Source organism: Podarcis cretensis (assembly GCF_951804945.1).
Source record: "Podarcis cretensis genome assembly, chromosome: 6".
Classification (NCBI taxonomy): Eukaryota; Metazoa; Chordata; class Lepidosauria; order Squamata; family Lacertidae; genus Podarcis; species Podarcis cretensis.
This window is the reverse complement of record NC_137175.1, coordinates 81836026-81860238: the sequence shown is the minus strand read 5'-3', so window position 1 is coordinate 81860238 and position 24213 is coordinate 81836026. Positions and strand designations below refer to the sequence as shown.

General features: G+C 41.8%; 1 protein-coding gene across 4 annotated transcripts in view; it reads left to right on the top strand.

The window, feature by feature from the left end:
• The window catches only part of VAV3 (vav guanine nucleotide exchange factor 3), a 211205-nt gene that overhangs the window by 84701 nt on the left and 102291 nt on the right, over positions 1–24213 (top strand). For all 4 annotated transcript variants that reach the window (XM_079981280.1, XM_079981277.1, XM_079981278.1 and 1 more), the window contains exon 2: positions 13957–14073. In XM_079981280.1, the coding sequence (XP_079837406.1) occupies positions 14014–14073 (60 nt within the window). In that variant the 5' untranslated portion in view covers positions 13957–14013. The remainder of the gene's footprint in view (positions 1–13956; positions 14074–24213) is intronic.

Here is a 24213-nt window from a genome sequence, read left to right as displayed (position 1 = left end):
CAAAATGTAATGGCCCAGGACTAGCTGCATGTATGTGTATGCATTAGAGGTTATTTATGATTAATTATTAATTTATATACTGCTTAATGTGAAATAAGGTTTTTATGTGATTTGCATGTATAAAAACCTATGAGCTATATAAACACTGATCAGCTGTTTTGTAGGAGGAATAAAGGAGGCTAAATATGGGTGGGTTGTAAATTGTTTGTGCTGTTAAGAATTTGTGGGAGGTAAAACTCCATGAGTAGAAAAGGGCTACTAAAATGTAGTGTCATTCTAGAACCTCAGATAGAACAGAATGTAGAAATTAAAGCGAGGTAAAGCTTATACGGAAGAAAGCCTGGATATACTAGACTCTTATCAAATATTTTTTGATATTGCTATAAATGGAGACAGATTTTGACCTTTCAAGTTTAACATCGACTACACCGCTTAGTAATAGATTGTAAAATGTATCACTCCCTTCTGGATAAGCAATCCAGAAATGTTAACGATTCATCTGAATAAGAAAGTGAGAGATTAGGAAGCTTAAACTGGAATCAGTGGAAGACATAGCATGAAACATTGTATTTTATCGATGTGCCTGTTGAAGTGCATTCCAAACTGAAAACACACACACACACACACACTTGGGGAACTGTAATCAATAAGTTGACTGCTGTTTCATAAATGGTTTTATGCACAATCACTTGAACGCCTCCAGTGATGCTACCTCTTGTTATATCTGCTTGTTGCTTGCATCCCCCCCTTTCACATTATTTTCTTTTATTGCCGCTGATCACAACTTCATTTTTTATTTGTATTTTTAAAAATTACACCACAGGTGCACTGCTTCATCATTTTGAACCTATTGACTTTCTGAAGACCTTTTTAAGCAACTGTGCACAACAGTGAAGTTGTGTGTAGTACATCACTGGAAGTCTCCAAAGCAAACTTCTGAATAGCAGTAGATGAAGCCAATGATGTTTAAACTTAGCAAGCCATCTGGACAGGAGTGCCCAATAGGAGGAGGGTATTTAAGGCATCTCCACCCTGTTTCTCTGTGTCCACCATTCCTTCTCCCAGAATTGTGGGTTTGTGGTTTTCTTATCCTAAAATAATGCTGAATTAATGTTGTTTCAGCCATACGTGCCCAAGAAACTTGATGTGGTCTATGTCAGAAAAAAAGGGGTGTATGCTGGTGTTAGTATTCTAAAGTCTTCAAGTTTAGTGTTGGCTAAATGGAATTAATGAATAAGCATATGGTATGGCAGTGAAAATTCACCAAGGTAACTAGAGCTATCTGTCTCAAATTATTTTGAAAGAGGAAGGAAGCAGGCTGCTTGATCAACAGTGAAAGATATTAATATGTGGTGAAGATTGGTTTGATTTCTTGTGTGGTTTTCCTCCAAGTGATGCAACAATCTGCCAGAATGGCTGCAGTTCTTTATCCTTGCATAAAAATTAAGGTACCTTATTGCACAACTAATAATGCAGTCTTGCAGTCTTTTATTGCCTCCCCCTCCTCTTGGGATGGGGGGTTCATGGAGAATTCATTGGGTGCATTCATTGTGAATGAAGGCTTCATCGGTGATCTGTGTTTTGTTCATTCAGAACGCTTTCAGCTATCTTTATTGAACATAGTGACAATTACTGGTGCTGGCAGAGCAGAACTAATTTAATCTGTTTTGGCTGCTGAAATCTGTTAAGGAGCAGGAATGATTTCTGAGGAAAACTGTTAACTCTGAAAGCAAAACATTTTTAAGCAGCTCTATTTATCCCCTTTCTTCTGCAGTGCTGCATGTGCATGCATCTATGAAGACACAGATTTTGTTTATGTTTGTTTGTTTCGTTTTTACATTTCCTTTGCTGAAATTGGGCTAGTGAGCATCACAGATTGAGAACTGGGAATTTTCTAGTTTGCACTTTTAGCTACTGTGTTGCACCAACTCTGCCCACGCGTTCCTCTGATCAGGGCACCTGACTGGAAACAACACGCCTTGCATCTGCTCTTGCCACCACTTGTGGTTGAGTCCTCTAGCCTTTGGAGATCTTTTTACTGTATCTGTTTGCATTCCAGTGTTTGGAGCAATAGCGCTTGTTGCCTGTTTGAGTGAGCGCATTGAATTCGGTGAATGGGGAAGTGGGTAAGGCTTTGATAGCCTGGTGGGATGACTGCAGCTTTTTCTCATTAGGCAGGCACCCTCACTATATTGATTTAGATGCCTGCTGAAAAGTTCTTTTAATTTCAGCAAGCCTATCCAAACATATAATTTTAGCTTTTTTTCCTTTTTTTAAAAAAATAAGTTTTTACAGTTTTATTATGTGTGCTGCTTAGAAGGTTTTGTGATTAAGCTGTCTATATATCTTTCTAAATAGTAATAAACATTCGCAGAGGTAAATGGGCAAGCTGTGGGTGTTGGGTGCAGCAAATCACAGGACAGAAAGCATGTGTGACTATGGGATGCCAGCCCCCAAATATCTAAGAATGGCATGTGTGAGTGTTACCCAGGCTTGTACAACGTGTGATCCACCCAGTTGAATTTAGCTTACCAGCCATTTATTGTGGCCTTCCAAAAGCTTGATGATCCCCCCATTTCTTGCAGTCTGAGGGCCAAGCTAGATGGGATGTTAATTGCATGAACGAAATGCATTGTTCTTTTTTTGTTCATTTTTCACATTTCAATGGAAACCTTGATGGGCATCAATGACAGCTTACATTGAAATGCAAATAGCAGCTTGGAGAGGCAATTTTGTGGCAGGGAGAGAGAAAGTTACACTCCTCAGCTGTCAGTTGGCTTTTCAAGTCTTCCCATGGCAAAGGGGGTAGGTTGTTATTAATAATAAACTATTATTATTAATTAAAATAGTATTACCTGCCCCAACGCCAGCAGCTTGCAGGATGGGTTACAACAATTTAAAAGTTAGTATTAAAAATAGTTAAGAAAAATTGCAACCATAGAAATAGGGTGGGTCTTGAAAACACACATCTTAAGTGTCAAAAGTCAGGGTAAAGAGGTATGTCTTCAGCATTCTCCAAAAGATGTATATTGAAGGTGCCAGGTGCACCTCTGTGTGGAGGGAATTCTATAATGCCCTATCCCAGGTCACCACAACCTGAACCTCCGAGGGTGGTAAAACTACCAGTAGGCCCCATTATGCTGATCTAAATTGCATGCACACAGCTAACATTGTGCTTAGCTTTGCCTTCAGTCACCCAGTGGAAATGGGTGGCTTATTGAAGCCAGGTGGTGGGTGACGGTTTGTTGGACGGTTTGTTGGGTGGTAGGTGACATTTGTCAGAGCTGTCCAAATTCTCGGAGATAAGTCTGTATTCAGTGAAGTCCTTTTGCATGTAGAACACTTTCAACTCATGCAACAGAACTACTTCTTCCTGTTCTTCCCTCAAATCTACTCTGCAGGGGTGGAAGAACCTTCAGAGGGGTGGGGCATGCGGCATGCAGTGTTAGGAGAGGGAGGGGAAGTTCTGTTACATGGGCAGTTCTGTTACATATACTTCATTGGATACAACCCACAGTTTTGTTAAAAGTCCCACTGAAATCAGTACTACTTAAGTAGTACTGTATGTGTGCATAACTCAAATGCATCCTGAAGTATGATTTCTCAAAACTGTGAACAATAGTTTCCTTTTTGAACTCAATATCCATCAATTTTTTGATAGGTAATCTAGCAATATATGTTGTGTTAGTGCTTCATCTCCCTTCATGGGTTTGTCCTCACAAAGATGGCGACAGACCACCTGTTCACTGTTTCTGGTATTTTGGCTTTCAAAGTTTTGATGTGTAAAAGGGCAGCAGTACTGCTCCATGCCTTTTCTTAATGTTCCATCGTCTTGGACAGCGTTTCACTGTAAATGTGGTTCAGAGGCATTCTTTTTATTGCAGGCAGCTGAAAACTCCTGCCTTTTTAATATCTAATAGCTGTTTTATGTGCGTACTTGCTGCACTAGATCTCTATACATTTCCTGTGTCAATGCACATTGGGCTCTGCCATACTGAATAAACATCAAATCTGTGTCCTCTTCTGTGACCCATGATCAGACATTGTGATTAGGAAAGTTGATGCTAGATTCCTGCAAAGGAATCATGCTATAAGCATTAACAATTTATTTTGCAATGCAAAATGTTTCTCGTTCCTCCTGCTACCGTTAAACAGCCAGGCTGCAACCTTGTGATTTCTCAGTGCAGAGTGAAGTATGGAGTGACTTGGGGTTTAGTGTAGCCTTCCTCTTACTCTATGCTAGGCATGGTACATTTTTCTGCTGGGTAACCTGCATTGTTTGTTTGCTTGTTTAATTTGTATACTGCCCTATACAAGCAAGTCTCAGGGCAGTTCACAGATATAGTGTGCCTAACATTCAGTAACCTCATTTTTCCAGATCCATTCACATCGCTGCACTCCTGTTTCTGCAGAGAGCAGGCCTTTCTGTGCAGTTAATTATCTGACTTCACAAAGAATATCTCAGAAAACAGGGGTGGTCCGCCAACATAGCATGGATGGAGAAGGAAATGATTTGTTAGACAGCAGTAGACCAGCAGTAGAGCCCTGCTTGGTCTGTGATCTAGTTATCTATGTCTGCTGTACATGGCAACTTGTGCCAAGTAAAGTACATCACCTTTTAAATTCAGACCTGTAAGCATGTGGAGTTGGCATCTAAAGAACTGATTGTCTACAAAAAGAGGGATATGTTAGAATCATCTTCACAAATATGTGGCCTTTTGGGGGTTGTTTCTCTGATGAGTGATAGAAGTTATTTTGAAACTGCCCTTTTTTCTCTCCCCCTCCCCAGTCTTCTTCCATCTCTACTGTTAATGCACCAGTATATTCTCAATTACATTAGAACAGCAGTGGGGAACCTGAAGTCCTCCAAATGCTGATGGACTCCAACTCCTATCAGCCCCAGCCAGCATGGGAGTTGGAGTTCAGCAACATTGAGCCATAGGACCCTTACACCTGCTTTATAAAGTTGGTTGTTGACTGTCATGGAATGCCTAGAGGCACCCTAGCCAGGAAACTAGAGAAGAATTTTCAGTCCAACAAGAACAGGACAGGCACAGGAAATTTCCAGATGCAACTAAGTATGGTGCCATATAATGACATTATCCACACAATGACAATAGGTGAGATGTTTTTAGTCATTGTTCCCAAGGTTTTTAGGCGTTATTCCTGTAATAACAGGCTAAGAACCAAAGAAAGCAATACTGAATCCTCCTTTTGGCTGGGAAAAGGGGAGGGAACTCCTCAGTCAGATGCTTCACTTCAGGGCTCATGCATGTAACCCTAAACTATGGTTTAATGTTATCTGTGAATTGGACCTCTGTGTCTTGGGGGAATCTCCTGAAAAGCTCTCAGCTATACTGGAGGACTAGGCTGCTGTTTTAACTTGCAGATCTTTAATATTGTTTAAACTGTGTTTTCTATGACATTAAATGTAAGATTAGTGTCTGGGGAGAAAAACTTTAGAACATCCCGTATTTTTCGTCCCATAGGACGCACCTAGTTTTTTTGGGGGAAATAAAGGAAATTTCCCCCCCAAAACCAGGTCGGGGAAACCGAACCAGGTCGAGGAACAGCAGGATGGCGGCGCTGCACTTCCCTGCTGTCCCCCGAGCTTGTGGGGCTGGCCGATGTCTGCCCAGCGCGCGGGGTGCTCTGCTTCAGCGCGCCCTGCCCGCCGGGCAGCAGGCTGCTATCCGCAGTGTGGGCAGTCCTGCGGGGAACTTCTGCAGGGCTCCCCACGCTGCGGATGTCTGTCCGGCGCGCGGGGCGCTCTGCTTCAGGGTGCTCCGCGTGCCGGGCGGCAGGCTGCTATCCGCAGCGTGGGGAGCCCTGCAGGGAACTCCTGCAGGGTTCCCCACGCTGCGGATGTCTGCCCGGCGCGAGGCGCGCTCTGCTTCAGGGCGCCCCTCGTGTGGGGCGGCAGGCTGCTATCCACAGCCTAGACAGCCCTGCGGGAACTCCCGCAGGGCTGCCTAGGCTGCGGATGTCTTCCTGAAGCCTGGAGAGCGAGAGGGGTCGGTGCGCACCGACCCCTCTCGCTCTCCAAGCTTCAGCGAAAGCCTGCATTCGCCCCATAGGACGCACCCAGATTTCCCCTTCATTTTTGAAGGGGGAAAAGTGTGTCCTATAGGGCGAAAAATACGGTAGGCTCCGATCCTAAGCACATTTGTTAGAAAGTGAGTCACACTAAATTCCCATAGAATTAATATATACTTCCTTCTGAGTAAACATGCTGAGGATTTTGTTGTTAGTTTACTTTGTGCTTTGTTTAAGGAACTTGGGATGACCTACATGGAATTCTTCCAGTTTTATACTCACAACATCTGACAAAAGTAGATTTGTCTGAGAATGGCTGGTTCAAAGCCAGCCAGTGAACTTCCTGTGGGGTGGGGATATTTGAACGTGAATCTCTTCGCTTTTAGGTCAGTAACCTGTCTACCTACGCTACAGTGCCATTTATTTATTTTTCATTCCTGGAGAATGTCATGCATTCCTTGATGCACATATGGTTCAATACTGGCGATTATGCAGTAAGAGCTATGAAGCTCAGAGCTTAAGTAGAAACTAGGTGCCTGTTAACAAATATATTTTTGGACCTCATAAAAATCATCTCTCTCCCCGACTAGTTGCTGTTGAGTAGGTTCTTGGTAAATGTGGAGTGTTTCTTCAAGTGGACTTGTCTAAAAGTGTGGGTAAAATCAGTATGATTTCAAGGGGCAGGGGGTTAATTCCATTTTGCGGGCTGCTTTCCAGGGGCCACATTTTGTTGGTGGTGGCCAGAGGCCAAAAATAGATGTAGGAACAGTGTGGCTCTTCCCTTTCTAGGCATTCAACAGCCAGAGCTTTCTACACTTTCAACCCCCGCCTCTCCATCTGTCTAAGTAAGTAAGCAAGCATTCAGGGTAGGGTACTCACGGAGGTTGTGGAACAAGCCTGGTGAGAGGACTAGCCTGGGGAGAACACCAGAGGCTAGATTGTGAGACCTGAAAGGACCCATCCAATCCTGAGTCCCCCATAGCTGCTCTTGATGCCTGGGCAACCAGAGCCCATCCAGGCCAATACAGTTGGCATGCTTGGCAGAACAGCACTATGTTCCCTTTATCATCCACTGCAATGCAAAACAGTATCTGTGTGAAAATTGCCTTGGGGCATAGAGCAGGCATAGGAAAGTCGGCCCTCCAGGTGTTTTGGGACTACAACTCCCATCATCCCTAGCTAACAGGACCAGTGGTCAGGGATGATGGGAGTTGTAGTCCCAAAACATATGGAGAGCCGAGTTTGCCTATGCCTGGCGTAGAGGGTGATACCAGCTGCCAAAAAGTCATATTGTTACTCTGGCTTTTGACAGTAGACATGCATATTTTTAGGTCCCACCTCTTTTTAAATATTATGTTTTAATGGTGTATCCTGCCCCAAGACCTTTGGTTGAAGGGCAGGCAATTATTAATAAGAATAATCATGGTCATAATATCACAAGGGTTAACATTTCTTCTTTTTTGTTAAGGCAGTGAAACAAATCATTGTTAAAAGAATCCTGAAGAAGGCATTATAACTTCTGCTATAAAAGTATACATGCATCCAGAGATCCTTTTGATTCTTGCTTTCCCAAACTGCTTTTGTAAGTAATAATGTTAATAAAAATTATTGCCCAGCCTTCACCAGCAAGTCCCAGGGTTCGGACAATTTAAAACCCAGAATTAAAAACAGCTAAAACCAATTTCAGTAACGGGAGTAGAGTGGTTCCTTAAAACACACATCTCAAGTATCAAAGGTGTACTGTCTTCAGCATTTGCCAAAAGCTGTAAGGTGAAGATTCCAGATACACCCTGGGGGGGGGGGGGGGAATTATGAATTAATTCAACACATTGAAGCACTTTTTTTTCAAGCCCCACTGATTTCACAGTTGCACTTGTGTTTACCTTCTGCACGTGCTTAAGTATGTTGGATCATGCATTTTACCCAGGTTACTCAGCACATTTCCTAGACTAGGAAATAAAATAGCTTTAAAATAAAACTATAACCATAAACTAAATAAATGACCACTGGTGCTTTGATAGTTCTGCAAAATATGCTGCTTGGTGCATGGTGTCTCACCCTGATATTCTGCCTAGGTCAGACCATACCTGGAATACTGTGCCCAATTCTGGGCACTACAATTTAAGAAGGATGTTGACAAGCTGGAATGTGTGCGGAGGAGGCAACCAAGATGAATCAATAGCTTCAAGCTACAAGAAATGAGATTCTGACTAAACATATGGAAAAACTTTCTAACAATAAGAGGTGTTTGACAGTGGAACAGTCTCCCTCGGGAGGTTGTGGACTCTCCTTGGAGGTTTTTAAGCAGAGGTTGGATGGCCATCTTCCTTGGATGCTTTAGCACTGCAGAGGGTTAGGCTAGATGACCCTTGGGATCTCTTCCAACTCTATGATTCTATGATAAACAGAAAGGCCTGTGTTGGCTGCTTTATTATTCCCCCCCCCCCCCAAGTGCAGGGCTTTGTTTCAAAGTGAGATAATTTTGCATACATGTTCATATGCCAGTGGATATGTCAGGAGGTGGCTTATCAATTTGTTCTTCTCTTTGGTCCTCAACAAATGATAAAAAAATATAAAGGGTGCAAAGTTATCTTTATTTAAAAGTGCAGTATTAATAGCACATCTGGTCTGTTAATCAGGCGAGGTTAACTGTTAAGAGAGACACCTTTTAATCTGTTTGAAAGATAAAATGGTTGACTATTGAGCCATTAAAAACTGAAACCAAATACGCTAAGTGTGCTTTTAGGCAACAGGGTGATTTCATCCTATTGTCAAGAGGCTTGTTACTTTAAAGGAATTACTTTTGTGCATGGTAACTAAAGATGTGTCCCTCTTTCCGATGGAAGAAAGATTGACGAATGGTGACAAATGGTTGGTTTCATGCTCCCGGAGGCAGTCTTAGGAGACGTGCAATGTCATTTCACAGTGTCTCCTGAATGTTGGATGTTGCAGAGAACAGCTAAATTCAACATCATACCCTGTAATTTCCCATTTAATTTCCCATACAAACTTAAACATAAAATTAGCATCATGTGCAGAATTAAAGACTGCAGTTAAAAGGAATTCCGCCATAAGATATTGTGGAAACAGTACGCATATATGCCCACAAAAGTTACAAGCCCATAATTTTTGCTTATTGTCATCCCTCTGCTCCTCCCCATCACAACATAGCTATTTCCATGATATTGATGGGCTGAAAGGAGGCTGCAGGGAGAGGAGATGGAAACAACAACAGAGAAGAGCCAGAACTCTTCCAGTTTACTAGAACATCCCTGCCTGATTTTCTTTCTTTCTTCTTCTTCTTCTTCTTCTTCTTCTTCTTCTTCTTCTTCTTCTTCTTAATGGCTACAGCCTAGCAAGATTGGGTGCATTTAAAAGTGAACCTACCTATTTCACACTTTCTAAAACAATACACATGGGGAAGCACAACCATCCTTAGAAATTCACCCTTCTCCGAATTTTGCAATGCAGCTCTCTTTGGCACAAGTAATGTGCACGGAAATACATATACGAGGGTAGAGAGCACATAATAAGAATATGTTAGTGAACATAACACACACAAAATGCCAAAATATTATGGTTTGCTTTCGCAAAAATGTGTATATTAGGGGAAAGTGCATACAAAATGTGTATCTTAGGAGAAATTTGCACTGTCATGCTGATGAATTTTCATGAGGACTTAAAAAAAAAAAAGGATCGTAAACTGATGTGGAAGTGTGGATAACTGAACTTAAGAATGGAAAAAATGAGAAACCAAAATGGATAAGATTCACACATCCCTACTGTTGAGTAACAAATTTGCAAGCCTAATGGTGGTATTCAGTCAAGTTTTACTCAGTCAAGTGAGTAAGACCCACTGATATTACTCAGCATGACTACATCAAGGACATTGATTTCAGTATTCCAGTAGGTTTACCCTTACTTAAACTTAATTGAATATCACCTCTAGCATGTCACAGCAAGAATATATGACACAGCTTTTAAGGGTGTACAGAGGAACAGAGCCATCCCGTAGAGCTTAGTGGTGTGTCACACCAGGGCGCCGGCCTCTCAGGGGCGCCCCAGCAAATGGGGGAGCTGCACGGCTTTGCTGGCAGCCTCCCCTTTCCCTGCATGCCCGTCAGCTGCGCCCTGCCAACCATAAGGCTGGCGGGCGTTAAGCTTCCTCCCAAGCCTCCTCGGGAGGAGAGCGATCCCCGCAACTTCACTCCCAAGCCTCTGGGAGGATCGCGCTCCTCCCAAGGAGGCTTGGGAGGGAAACTGTGCTCTCCTACCGCGGAGGCTTGGGAGGGGCACAACTTCACTCCCAAGCCTCTGCGGGCATCGCTGTCCCCCAGCGGCATGGGGGAGAGTTGCGCCGCCCCCGGATGGCTGGCAGTGCGCAGCTACGGCCACCCCAACACGATCTGTGGTAATTTGGGGGTGCTGGGCAGCTATTTGCACCCCGGTGCTGCATCTGCTAAAGACGGCCCTACAGAGGAAAGACTTCAGTCACTGAGATTCTCTCTTCTTTACAGTTGGTTTACCTCATCTCTTAAATTGCATGGGAAATATTCTAAGGGCTCTCAGTTACCACATATAATGCTTTAGGGAAGCTCCATAATGACAGATGAGCTTTTCCCTTAAAAAAAAAAAGGACCTCTTGCCTGCCTGTCCCAGTCTTCTCCTGCAAAACTGTAAAATGAATGCATGTCCTACAACAGCCTTCCCCATCCAGTTTCCTTTCAGATGTTTTGGATTACAGCTCCTATCATCCTTGACCACTGACCATGCTGGCTGAGGCTGATGGGAACTGGAGATGAATAACAAAAGGGGGAAACTCATTTGGGAAAGCTGTTCCATAAGAAGTTATATGATCCTTAGAGTATGTATGTATGTATGTATGTATGTATCTGTATGTATGTGTGTATGTATGTATCTATCAAGAAATACAGGGTGAGTCTTTTAAAAGAGGCCCCGTGGAACATGTGTACTCTGTATCCATGGGGCCTCTTTTAAAGTATTCACTCTGTACAGTATAAGCCAGGGGTCTGCAACCTTTAAGACAAAAAGAGCCACTTGGACCCGTTTCTGAAGAAAAAAAAAACTGGGAGCCGCAAAACTCGTCATTATAAAAATAACTTTTTTTGTCACTTTTTATTATTATTTCTTTGTTTGACCCCTCAGAATTACTCCTCCTCATAGAAATAAACGTTAAATTAACAAGTTACCTTTTTTGTGTGCGTGTTCTTCACTCCCCTTCAAAACAGTGAGCAGCGTACATGCCCCCTTTCAATGCAGTGACCAGCGTACATGCCCCTTACAATGTAGCGGGCGGGCGGGCAGGCAGGAAGGTGACGTCGGGATGGTGCGTGACTAACGCATGCACCGCCCCCATGCGACGTCACAGCCAGTACAGCGCCCGCCACAGTGGGGAGTGTCGGGGCGCACAGTGCGCCTCCTCCCCTCGCTAGTATCCGCCCCGGAGCCGCGGCAAAGATGTAAAAGAGCAACATGTGGCTCCAGAGCCGCGGGTTGCAGACCCCAGGTATAAGCACTGCAGTTTACAACAATATAAAAACCATACAGAATTTCTCAGAATTGCTGCAAATTGCAGGTGTTCCTCATGGGTTGATGTGGAATGGGCTTCCTTCAATGCAGGGTGTTGAAATACCGGTAGCTCAGAGTAAAATATTTGTGCTTTAGAAGAGAGTTGTATAATTGTGGGGGTGTGGAGAGTTGTATTATTGTTTTAAAAGTGAATTTGGGAAGCATAAGGAATATTAATGGGTTTCTTCATTGCCTATTTTGTTGGATTGCATTTTTGTGTTTATGGGTAATGCCAACAGATAGTTTCTTCCCTTCACTTGGGCTGTTGGCAGCAGTTCTAAGTATTCCTTGTGTGGGGAGTGATGTTGGTCAGCCACAGGAGTACTGGGACAATTTTTCCTACGTCACGTCCTTCCTGAATCAATGCCTCATGCGCTCACTTCCAGTTCAAAAAAACCCCAAAACTAACTGGGGGTGAGGAAACTGAGAAGGTCTGACCCAGATGTACTGTTACAGTGTAGGAGGCAGGAAACACAGCTGAAAGGTGCTTTGCCAATTCTTCATAATTTCTGTAGCTATTGGAAATATCCATTATTCGGAGCAGTAGCTTTGCTCAAAGCAAACCAGGTGTCTTTGATTCACTTCTGAAGGTGAAAATGCATATTTTCCACATTAACCGTTGTGTACTAGTTTATTACTTCTACATAACTTACTGTAAACTCATAATTGCATAATTCTCAGGGGTGTTATTACAGTACATTCTGCTTATGCAATATGCATTTGTGGTGGTTTTTAAACTGTAAGTACAGTGCATGTATTTAACGAATCTGTTTAACTAGGGTTCTAATTAACTGTTTTGGTGTGTTTGTGTCTGCACGCAATCACAAAGTGCTTGTTTTCATATGTTGTATAATTAATTCTACTGCGGCAACGCCTTGTAAAATGCCAGAAGCATTTGGCTTGCTTACAGCTTTAAGACTTCTAGAGTTTAAAAAATGTTGTTCCTTAAAATCACCTTAAATAGGTTAACGGCATCCTGATCATTGTGCCAAGAATGTCAACACGGTGTAAGGCGAGAGGGCCAGCCTCAGGTGGCAAATTTTAACTTAATGCTTGAGGGCAGCAAATAAAATAGTCAGGCTAGTTTTATTACATTTCTACTATCAAGGAAGAGTTACTTCAATATTCTGTTTCAGGCATCAGATTGCCTTGTGCCATCTCTGTACTGCACTTTTCATTATACATACTTCCTGTTGGTGGCTGTTCAAACTGGGACTAAAGGAACTAAACAGTAGTGCTTCAATTCAAAAGAATATCTAGAATCCAGAGCTATGAAACTAGTTTTTTTGAAGCCACTGAGTTTTTGTGACTTTCCTCCTCTCTTTTGAAACAGCAGCCTGCCCTCCCATGAAAAACTGCTCTTGAAACTGAGGGAATTTCTTTTTTCTTTTTTTAATTATATTTTATTAATTTTCCATCAAAAGAAAATACAAATCACACCACATTGCAACTTCTACAAATTTTCCTCATTTTTAGACTTCCTTCAGCCTCTCTGCCAATCATCCAAATTAAATTTTCTTTAATTACACATTTCCAAATTTTGCTATTGCCTTTATCCCTACGCCCACTTCTATTTTCCTTTTTTGCAATATTTCTTATATTATTACAGAGCTTCTTTAAATGCTACTAACGTTATTTCACTATCACTTATACATTCCCAATACTCAACTAACTTTCCCCAGTCCTCGATGAACTTTTGATCTCGTAGATATCTGATCTTCCCAGTCAGTTTATCAAGTTCTGCATAGTCCATCAACTTCATTCTCCACTCCTCCAGTGTTGGTATTTGTTCTTGTTTCCATTTCTGGGCCAGTAATATTCTTGCCGCTGTTACTGCATATTGGAAAAGTTTATGATCCTTTCTATTTATTTCATTTCCAACGATTCCTAAGAGAAAGGCCTCTGGTTTCTTAGCAAATGTATATTTCAACATTATTTTCAGCTCATTAAATATCAACTCCCAGAAGCTTTTCACTTTCTTACATTCCCACCACATATGATAAAATGTACCATCCTTTTCTTTACATTTCCAACACTTCTTACATGTTTTATACATTTTTGCAAGTTTTACTGGTGTAATATACCAGAAACTGAGGGAATTTCAAAGGCAGTTTTTTATATAACACAATGGATTGGGGAGAAGCTCAGTTTTCGTTTATTTGTTTGACAAAATTGAGATGCCATGTGATTGCAAAAACAACAACCAATTATTCTACTAACCTTGTACAAGCCCCTTATGAAGGCTGTATACCCACTGATAAACTGTAATTGTATTGTACTTGTAGTTAATTTGGTGACAAACTTAAGAGTGTTCTCTTTTTATTTCTTTAGTTTCTCTGTTTGAAGAATATAAGAACATTCCTTTTGGCCTGCTGTGAGACATTTGGGATGAAGAAAAGTGAACTTTTTGAAGCATTTGACCTGTTTGATGTCCGTGATTTTGGAAAGGTATTTACAATTTTACTCTCATCCAGTTCTATGTATATTTAAAATCAATGCATAATTCAGTTAGCATCTTATGCTGTTGGATATTCTCGATGAAAATACATGTTGGTTTTTTTACTGGGAAAATGTCACCATGTATGGATCACATGGTGATTGTGCAATTGCAAGAAATTAGTAAATTAAAATTTCCCCATCTTTACATTTCCCTTGGTTGTGGTTTGATTTCTCCACATGGGGGCATGTTGACAAGGAAAATTAAGGGTGAATTTATACATGCTTACATTGAAGCAAGAAAAAAAAAATACTGATGTTTGGCATGCCTTTATGTTCTTTTTATCATTACCTATGGGCAAAACAATACAGCTGCCCCAATTAGACATCTCCCTTCATCTGCATGAAACTGAATGAGGGCAAGTACCTCACCTTGAAAGACCCCGGTTCTCTTGAGTTTCCAGTGCTCCTTCAAAAGAAGGAATCCATATACCCATAACATCACCAGAACTTGTTCAAAGATGACCAAAATTTTCTAAAGACTCTACCAAGTGCCCACTGCGAAGCAATAATAATGATTTGGTCATGTGTAGGGGTGGTACCTCTGGTGGGGGACATTTCTGGGGTGGTTTGCCCAATTTGGTTGCAATCCTGCACTCAGCTCTCAATTGTGACTCCTAGACACCATCAGTATGCAGCAGCGGCCACACCTTGAGAAATGACTTTGTCTCACCGGCTAAACCAGGTGAGGGTAGCCTGTGGGTCTCAAATCCTCAGTGAGTTAGGGACTTCCCCTGCATGCAAAGGCAGCCTCCAGCAGATTTAGCGGACGAGATCAGTAGTAGGTTCAACAGTCAAGAAGGTGGTTATTGCATGTGCTGCAGAGGAAAATGAGGGGAAGATGGGGCTCATTCACCTGGAAAGGTAGCCCATCTAGGAGAAGGAAAACTCTGATCCTCAATCTCCTCTCCCTTGTGGCTATACTCATATGTGAGAAAGGCTCCAGGAGTAAATCCCAAGGAAAAAGCCTTGCGGGACATCTTTGGGAGAAGAAAAGGCTAAGGAGTAAACCCTATACAAATCCAGAGCTGTGTCCCTAAGGTGGTTGGATGGCATCTTGTATGCCTCCTTCCTCTTTGCTTTGCTTTGGATCACATCAGTGAGGCTGTGATGGGGTGTGGTCTTGTCATTGAGGCTGCCAAGGGCCTCCATACATACTGCCCAGGAGAGGTCACTTCAGTGCTGCTAAGGCAGCAAAAACAACGCGGGAGGCAGCAGTTATGTCTGCAGAGCAGTTAACTGTCTCTGCAGGCAAAGCAGGCACTGTAATTCTCCAGCAGTTTGACTTTGCCCCCGGGGGCGTACTCCATTGTCCCTTGAGACAGACGGATGCCAACAACAAGTGTTTGTTTGTAGGTTGGTGTTGCGTTCATTGTGGATACAGTAGCCACTGGTGCAGTATTTTCAGCTGAATCCATCTTTTTAAACTTGTCTGTTGTCACCTGCAGCCTATTTATCATCTTTCAAAGAAGCTTCTTAGTAATTACATCTGTTTGCTTTGAACAAAGGCCATAGGATAAGAATGTAATACCAACTGAACCTTGAATAATAACATTTTCAATACACAAGATTAGATTCATGTTGTTAGATTAACAGCGACTGCTGATCTAATTTTACAGGCAGCCACTGCTAAATTTGTCACACCTTTATAAGCATCACAGCCTGGAACACCACACTTTGCATGTTTGTCAGTTGCACAATACAGAACTGTGTTCTAGATAGATCTCATTTTTATGGGGGGGGGGGAGCCTGAACTCTCTAATTGACTTTAAAAATTAGCAGGAAAAACATTACATGCCACCCTATTTCCCCAGTTACGGCAACAGAAAGGTGGAGGAGTTGTATTGCTGTTGCCAATGAGATAATTTGGTACAAATGTGATTTGTTTTCTGGACAGTCACCAGAAAGTGTCTCTTCACTTGCCAAATGCTGTGTTCATTTACTGTGCTGTAGTCTGCCTTGCACTGCGTTCTGATGTGTTGGTAAACAAATTGTAGTTGATTTTTCTCCCTTAATTTATCAGCACATCTGGCTGTGCTTGTTACAGAATAAATGAAACCTGCAAATTTTTATTTTTATTTTTGCAGTGTCTCCCTTCTCATAAAAAAGTGCTCCCATTTGGGGTTTAAGCCAGCCATTCTCAATCTGGTTTGTTTATTTTTTGTGACTCCTTAGACTTGCTTTAGAAACAGTGTTTAAAATTCTTTTCGAAACCTTCCTTGCCTGGGACTGATATCTGCAACTCCAGTGCATTCAGTAATATTTACTCTCTGGCTAGGCACATACTGTTGGAGAATGGAAGGAAAGCAGTGCGTCCTAATGTATCTGTGAAGTATTGACTAAATGTTAAAGGAGGCATTTCCCCCAAACCTCGTGATTAAGGAAAAATGGGGGGGCAATGATTAATCAAGGACAAGGATTGGGATATGGGTCTGAATCTGGTAAATAGGGGTGTTGGAAAGTAGCAGATCCATGCAAAACACATCCATATTTTCCTGTGCTGCATGAAATGGACAATTTGCTTTTGTTTCTTCTGTCTGTTTCAAGGAAAGCTGTTAGCAGCTTTTTTGTAATGGGGAAACTCACATGTGGTAAATAGCAGCAGTAGCATTATATGATTCTGTGAAGTGCCATTCCCAGCTCACCCATAAATCCTAGTAGCAGATGGCAGGAGCGACTTGTATTGTCCTCTTTACATTCCATATTGAGACACACGTGTGTGTGTGTGTGTGTGTGTGTGTGTTTTAAAAGAAGCAGCTGGAAATTAATTTTTTTGTAACTTATTTGTACCTAAGGATTTGAGTTTAATGACAAAACCAATGCACTTTGCAGCTATTTGTAAGAATTCTGTGTGTGTGTGTGTGGCCACATTTTACTGATTGGTGAAAAAATGCAGGGCTTGATACGAGCTGTTGGTTGTATTTTGAGAAGGCACTGTGTTTGTGCAAAAGCAAATGTTGAGTAAGTGGGGAAAAATTATTGGCAGCCTACAGAGATTTGTAAAATGATTATCTGGCTGCATACGACTCCCTTGCCTTATTAAGATATGCATCTTTCTTCTCTCTGCAGTTAATTTTTATTTTAGCTATTTCCGTATCTTATAGCTGAAGTCTTGTGGCACCTTAAAGAATGACATATTTATTATGGAATAAATTTTAGCGTACTAGAGACCACTTTATCCTTTTCGCAGTCGTCTGTGCTTGGACATGCTGGCTTGCATGGCACACCAAGCCAAACCTTGGATTACTATAGTGTGGCATAGAAGGACCAGCAAAAAAGGACCAGACGAGAGCAAAATTGCTGTGAGCTCATCTCAGTGAGCGTGCAGATTCATGTGGCTTCATTAAGCCAAGGTTTGGCTTAGCATGTTGTACAAACAAAGCCACTGAGAGGGGCCAGGGCCAACAGGGATATGACATCAAGCATAGGGTCCAGGCTATCCTGCTACTTCCCTTCATAGATCCTGCTCACATAAATAACGAAAGCAGCAGTGACATCTTTCAAATACTTATTTCTACACTAATGATACTTTTAACACTCATACTTTGTTGAATAGGAAACCCATTTGTTTAGAAGCGAATATTATTTGAAGCATTTTACAAATGCTTGGACTCTGTGAACTTTTGCACAACGTTAGTCATAGTTGCCTCCTGTCCTGGAAGATTTGTGATTGGTTATGTTGGCTTGTTGATCATGAAGGAAAGATTCCCCACCCCAATGCTGCCAAGGAAAAGTCTTTATTTGGGATTCTGTACAGGAGAGTCACTTTTCATTTGCTTAACTGTTTTCTTTCCTTATGAGTTGGCATACAAACATAATTCAGGTTGTGCTGGATTAATCTGAAGTGTCATGAACCTGAAGGGAACATTTTGAGCTGCATAAAAGGCACCCTCCCTTCTCTCTCCGCTCCCCCCCCCCCGCGATTATTCTGATTGCTCCAAAGTATTGTTACAAATGTTGGCCAAGCCATGCCAGCCTTTTGCCAGGGAAATTTGTTTGGTAATGACCCAGGATGTCCAAGCAGTGTCTCTTTATGGTAACTTAATTGTTGGAGGATGGCTTGGAATGTGAAACCCACCAGAACTCAAGGGAGGTTACTCAATCTTTCCCTCCAGCTGGAAGGAGAGGGCAAGCGGGGGAAACAGCAGAAGTGTTTTGGAATGGAGAAAAGGAGCAGATTTTAGGGCTGTGAGAAAGAAGCAGCAGTTTTGAGACAGGTGCTGAGAGAGCGAGAGCAAGGAAATGAAAGCTGGAAAGCACCATTTAGCAACAGAATCTCTTTGGAAAACTGATACAGGGCGGTAGATTTGCCTCTTGTAGGAATGCTTAATCTGTTTGCGTTCATCTTTGCCTGTTAGTAGATCAGTCACATATTACAAAATTGCCATAAATCTCCATTGATCTCACCTGCAAAATAAAGCCAAATTGAGAAAATTGTTGCTCTTGGAACTTTTTATCAGGAAGATTTACGTAGGAAGCCTCGGCCCAGTATACCTGAAGGAGCGCTTCCACCCCCATTGTTCAGCCCAGACACTAAGGTCCAGCTCTGAGGGCTTTCTGGCGGTTCCTGCACTACGGGAAGCGAGGTTACAGGGAACCAGGCAGAGGGCCTTCTCAGTAGTGGTGCCCACCCTGTGGAACGCCCTCCCACCAGATGTCAAGGAAATAAACAACTATCTTACTTTTAGAAGGCAGCCATGTTTAGGGAAGTTTTTAGTGTTTGATCTTTTATTGTGTTTTTAATATCCTGTTGGAAGATGCCTAGAGTGGCTGGGGAGGCCCAGCCAGATGGGCAGGATATAAGTAATAAATTATTATTATTATTATTATTATTATTATTATTACTACTACTACTACTGCCCTCACTCTGGATTGGCTTCATTTGTCCTCAGTGATGTTATCATGTTCGATTATGTGGTGTACCTGATGTGTAATTGACTGTGGTTACCCATATAGAAAATTCACTATGTGTGGTTTGGGTGTGTGATTGATTGGTTGATTGATTGATAGAGAGAGTGAGGTGGTATGAGGTGGTGGAAGGTTGTAGTTGTTTTGTGAATGAATGGTGAGAGTGATGTTGTGTGAAGAACGTGTTTTACTATCACTGGGAGTTCGTATCATGATGCTGAGTAGTCTCCCCCACCCTTGATCTTAGTTCTGTGGATAGGTTAAAATATATATATATATATATAAATGTTGTGTATTTTTGTTTTTGTTTTTTCTGAATTGGAAACTATCTGAAATCGTGCTTATTGTACTTTGAATACATATTTGAATTTTCTTTATTGTAAACTGCTTCAAAAATTATGTATAGTGGTCTGTAAATAGACTGAATAAATAAATTGGAGATGAGGACTCTGAGTTGTACTCAGATATATACTCGAAGTGTTGGAATTAATCATCCTAAATTAGTCAAGCCCGTTAATTTCAATGAGTCTAATCTGAGTAGGAGCAGGGCTTTTTTCCAGTCGGATCTCAGTTCCGGCACCTCAGTTGGGTGCCATTGCCATTCTAAGGGAATGAGGGAGGTGTTCATGGTGAGTTCCGGCACCTCTTTTTCTAGAAAAATAGCACTGAGTAGGACTAATATTGATCATGATGTTCTGAGTGGGAAAAAATACAACATTGCAACAGTGGGATATGGGGAAAAAAACAGCGGCAGTAAATGAGATTAAAAAACATACTATCATAGTTTACAACTTGGATACTTGGTTGCAGGTCTGCCTTTCTCATTAGTTGAATCCCTGTATTGTCTCTCCCCCCGCCACCATTATTAATTGCAAATAATTTTAGGATGGGCAGCTTCAGCGCAGAAATAACAGTCTAAAAGATTTGGCCTACTCTCTTTTGAAATCCATTAAAGGCCTCAAATTTATCAAAGGAGGAGAGTTATTTCATATACTTTTCATTGTTTCTGTTTGGCTTATTTAATTGGAAGTAAGCCAGTGGCCATTTTGCAGGACAGGGATAGCCTGGATGGCACTCTCCAGATGTTATAGAGTATAACTCCCAGCAGCCCTAGCCAGTATGGGTTATGGTCAGGGATGATGGGAACTGGAGTCCAGCATCCCTGGTCCAGCATCTGGGACTTGACTGTCCCTGTTGTAATAGTATAGCCAGATGAAAAATGCATATTCATTGTGGCAGTTCTTAATGAACCTGGTGATTGAACAAAAGCCCAGGATAAAGCCTTACATTTTATTGCAACACACTTGCTTAACAGATGCTCAGATTACTTTCCACGACAACACAAAAATTTATTTTTAAAAATGTTAAAAAAGTAATTTGGTGACATAACTAATACGCAGATGGCAATTGGAAACTTTTCAGTATGCTTCTTAGTTGTTGTTCACTTCTCAGACAATAGAGGCACAGCAAGCTCCAGCAAAAAAAGAAAAGGAAAAAGGAACATGTAAAGAAAGGTCATGAAGCATGCAATCATTTTAGCCACATGGTTGGTGCTGCGGAAATCCAGGCCAAGATGCAGCAGGACAGTGTGACCCAGCTGAGGTAGCAGATTGTAAACAGTGCTGGACTGACTTCGGTTTCCAACAGATTCTATGAAGAACTGATCAGCAAAGAGAGATGCATGTTTCTTCCCTTCCTGAAATCTTGAGAGTCTTTTTGTTTTTTGATCTCTTACCGATTCAAAATTTCAGATACAAATCTGTTTTACAAATACAGACTTTAGCAGAGCTGAAAGCAGCAGGCACAGCAACAAGCTTTGCTAGTCTTTAAAGAGCTATCAGTTTCCCTCAAGCAACTGCGTTTGCAGCACCAAAGTGAGCTCTCTGGAGCACAAGCTAGGGCAGTGTGTATGGAAGTCCTGAGTTGCCCATTCAACACAGCAACCAGCAACAAATTTGAGTTATCCTCTCTGACCCTCCTCTGGCCAGTGTTTTGTTTTTTTGTTTAGACTGCAAAATTGTTTCCTTCACCCACAACCTGTTACAATGAGGATGTGACATTTTCCTTCACATTGGAATTGTCATCAAACATCAAAGGCCATTAAGCAAATGCAATTAACTATCAAAATGACGAACACCTGAGGCTTTTTAGTGCCAATTGTGTATTTCATTACATCAAGCAAAAAAGATTCAAATCATGCTTTGTTTGACTGCAACATTTTTTTGTAATGTAAATTTAGACCAGGTGTGCACTTAAGCTAAATTTGTTCACCAGATCAGCGGAGGCTGCTCTGCCTATCTCCTTGTTTGCAACCAGTCTAGGCTGGCAGGCTTTCCTCCACAGTTTGAGTGTTGCCTTTTTAGAACTCAAGAGATATAAAGATGTGAACCAAAGCAGAATGAGCTGGCTCTACTTATCATTGTAGCTTTCACCAGCAGCTATTTGCTCTGTTTCCATCTCCTGTTGCTCTCCCTACCTTGCACCCGACCAGCCCTAATCAGCACCCGTTTACATTGCATCAGATGAATGGTTGGGAACTCAGTGCTTATATGTGCGCTTCACCTTCTAAAATCCCAGTGCATGAGTTATTTAACACCTCAGAAGGGTGAAAACACTTTGTAATTTGTGATGCACAAAAACACTGCACAAGAACTCTGCTGGAGCCTGCTGGGTGTTATGTTCAGGAGGAAATCGACATCAGATAAGTAGTCCTGTTCATTGTAATCCAGCTTTCACCAGATTCTGAAAATTACTTCGTGTGTAATAATGGTTGTCTCTGCTATTAAAGAAGAGGCCTAAAAAAAGAAGAAAGAGAACTCAAATGTAGGTCGCTATTGAAATGGGAACTTAACATCCTTCTGGGAAGAAATGTGCACAGTATCAATCTATTGTGTAAATAGCATGACGTCATTAAGATAGCCAGGGTGCCACTTATCTTGGTGGAACATTGTATCTGTACACAGAAGCACTGTGGCACTCAGAGTCTGAGAAACCAAGCCTCCGTATGTGTGCCTGTGTATGCATGTGTGAGGTTTCACTCCTTGGAAATGCTGCCCCTAAGTTCAGTGCTTCCCTTCCCCTTGGGATTGAATGGCATCCATTAATGTAAGGGCGTATACTTGGGAAGGGGTACTTTTTCTCCAAAGCTTGTAAACTTTTATTAATAAGCATTAATAATACATTAGTAAATGTAAGGCCTCAGCTGTAGATCATAACTATTAGTACTTCTAACGCAGACTTTCCCAACCTGGTGCAATTTAGATGTTTGGGACTGCATCTTCCATCAGTCCCAGCCAGCATGGCCACTGCTTAAGGGGAGAAGAAAGTTGTGGTCCAAACAACTTTTGTAGGGCACCAGGTTGCTGAATACTGTTCTTACGTTTCAGTTGTACATCCCTTACCTTTAGGACAGAGGCATACTTTCACCCTGTTAAATTTCTTATGGGTGTCCCCAGAAATCAATTATGGAAATACATTTTATTTTAATTTGGGGGCTATTTTGGTTTGGAATTAATTTTTTTGTTTCTTTGCCCCTTCCAACCAACTCCCCTTCTTTTTCTCTGCTTATGGTATCGGTGTGACGACTGTTGATGAGCAGCACACAATAGTGCATGTTTTGCTTTAAGATCTGTAGAAAAGAATAAATATTTGATTAAATAGGCTCCTTCTTTAAAGGTTTCAAAGCTGATTCATTATTCACCTACCTGGCAGGCTGTGCTGAGAGCCAAGCTATGATGGTTCTCATAACCTGAGGATCACTATGTTCTAGCAAGTCACTGGATTTTGCTTTATATGGACTTTGTTCCCTGTTGGCTTGTTCTCCAGTGTCATTAATTAGACTGTTGGGTGGCCTCTTTGAAGAGCCTCATTATGCTGTCAGTGCTTCTGACTCAAGTACAAAATTTAAAAGATGGATGTTGTCAGAGAGAGACTTCTCCCTGACCTTGAAGTTTCTGCTGCTTCCTGACAGTGTAGACAAACATCTAGGTTAAGTATTTTTAAGGCTTGTGTTTGCTCATGCTATTCCTAGATGTGTCTCCTTGCAAATGTCAGGTTCCATTGCTATCTTAAATGCAGGTGATAGATTTCCTCACCTTCCTTTTAAGTTCTGCTCTCTGTAATTGTTCTGACTGCTGTGAAAAATCACACAGAATTCTGACACAGGTGGGTGATATAAAAGGGAAAGCAGGAAGGGGAAATGGAACGGAATGGCTGGAACTGAACAGAAGTAGTCTGCACTGCTGAGCCCTATGTATAAGTATCATACTTGTGATACTTGTCTCCTAATTCTCCCAAACAAAGATGTGTGCATCTAAGAAGGAAAAGGAGCATGCTGTACTGTTTTTCCTCTTTAATTTCATGCCCCAATTTGTGTGAGCTTGCCATGCTCTGAAGCATCTAGATGAGGGTGCTCTGATGTATAAATAGATCTTAATGGATGATGTGGTTTACCTCTGAGGATGTTCATTTTTTTCTCCCAAGTACTCCTGGCATCTACAGTGTCATTGCTCTGGAGCAAAAGGGTAATGAGTCTCATCTGTGAGTGTGCTTCCTTTGTACCGCAGAGCTGAAGAGGAGGTTTCTCTTGGGCTTGCTTAGCAGCATTTAGCGAAAGAGGCCCAGAGATTCCTACAAAAACAATTTCTGGGGGAGGAGGGGTTCAGTCCTCTTTAAAATTAGATTAGTAGCTCACATGGGGGCGGGGCAGCTGATTCTTCCCTATTTCCTCTTTGTGTGCTGACTAGACTGAATTTAGGCTAACTAATATTTAATTTTGCTCCAATTAGAAGCAGACAGGGTTTAGGCTTGTGTACTGTAGTGAAGCTGTGGACAAGGTAAAACCCACAGAACGTATTGCTTCTCTCAGGTTTTATGTTGCTGCACCATGACAACCCACAAGGGCCAGTTATTCAGGGATGCAGGGGAACTTCTTTCAGAAAAAAAAAGTTGATGAGCCAGATTCAGCCTCAGGCCTTATTCCACATTTGAATAGCCTAGTGCACACCACAACCTCTTATGTACATTTTAGAAGAGTGTAGATCATAATTATGACATGGTAGAATGAACATAGGGAACTGGTTCATTACTGAAGCACACATGTGAAAACATTGTAAGCTGGGAACCTGCAGTTGATTTGCACATTGATATTTGCGTTAGAACTATTTAGTGTTTCAGGTTTTAATT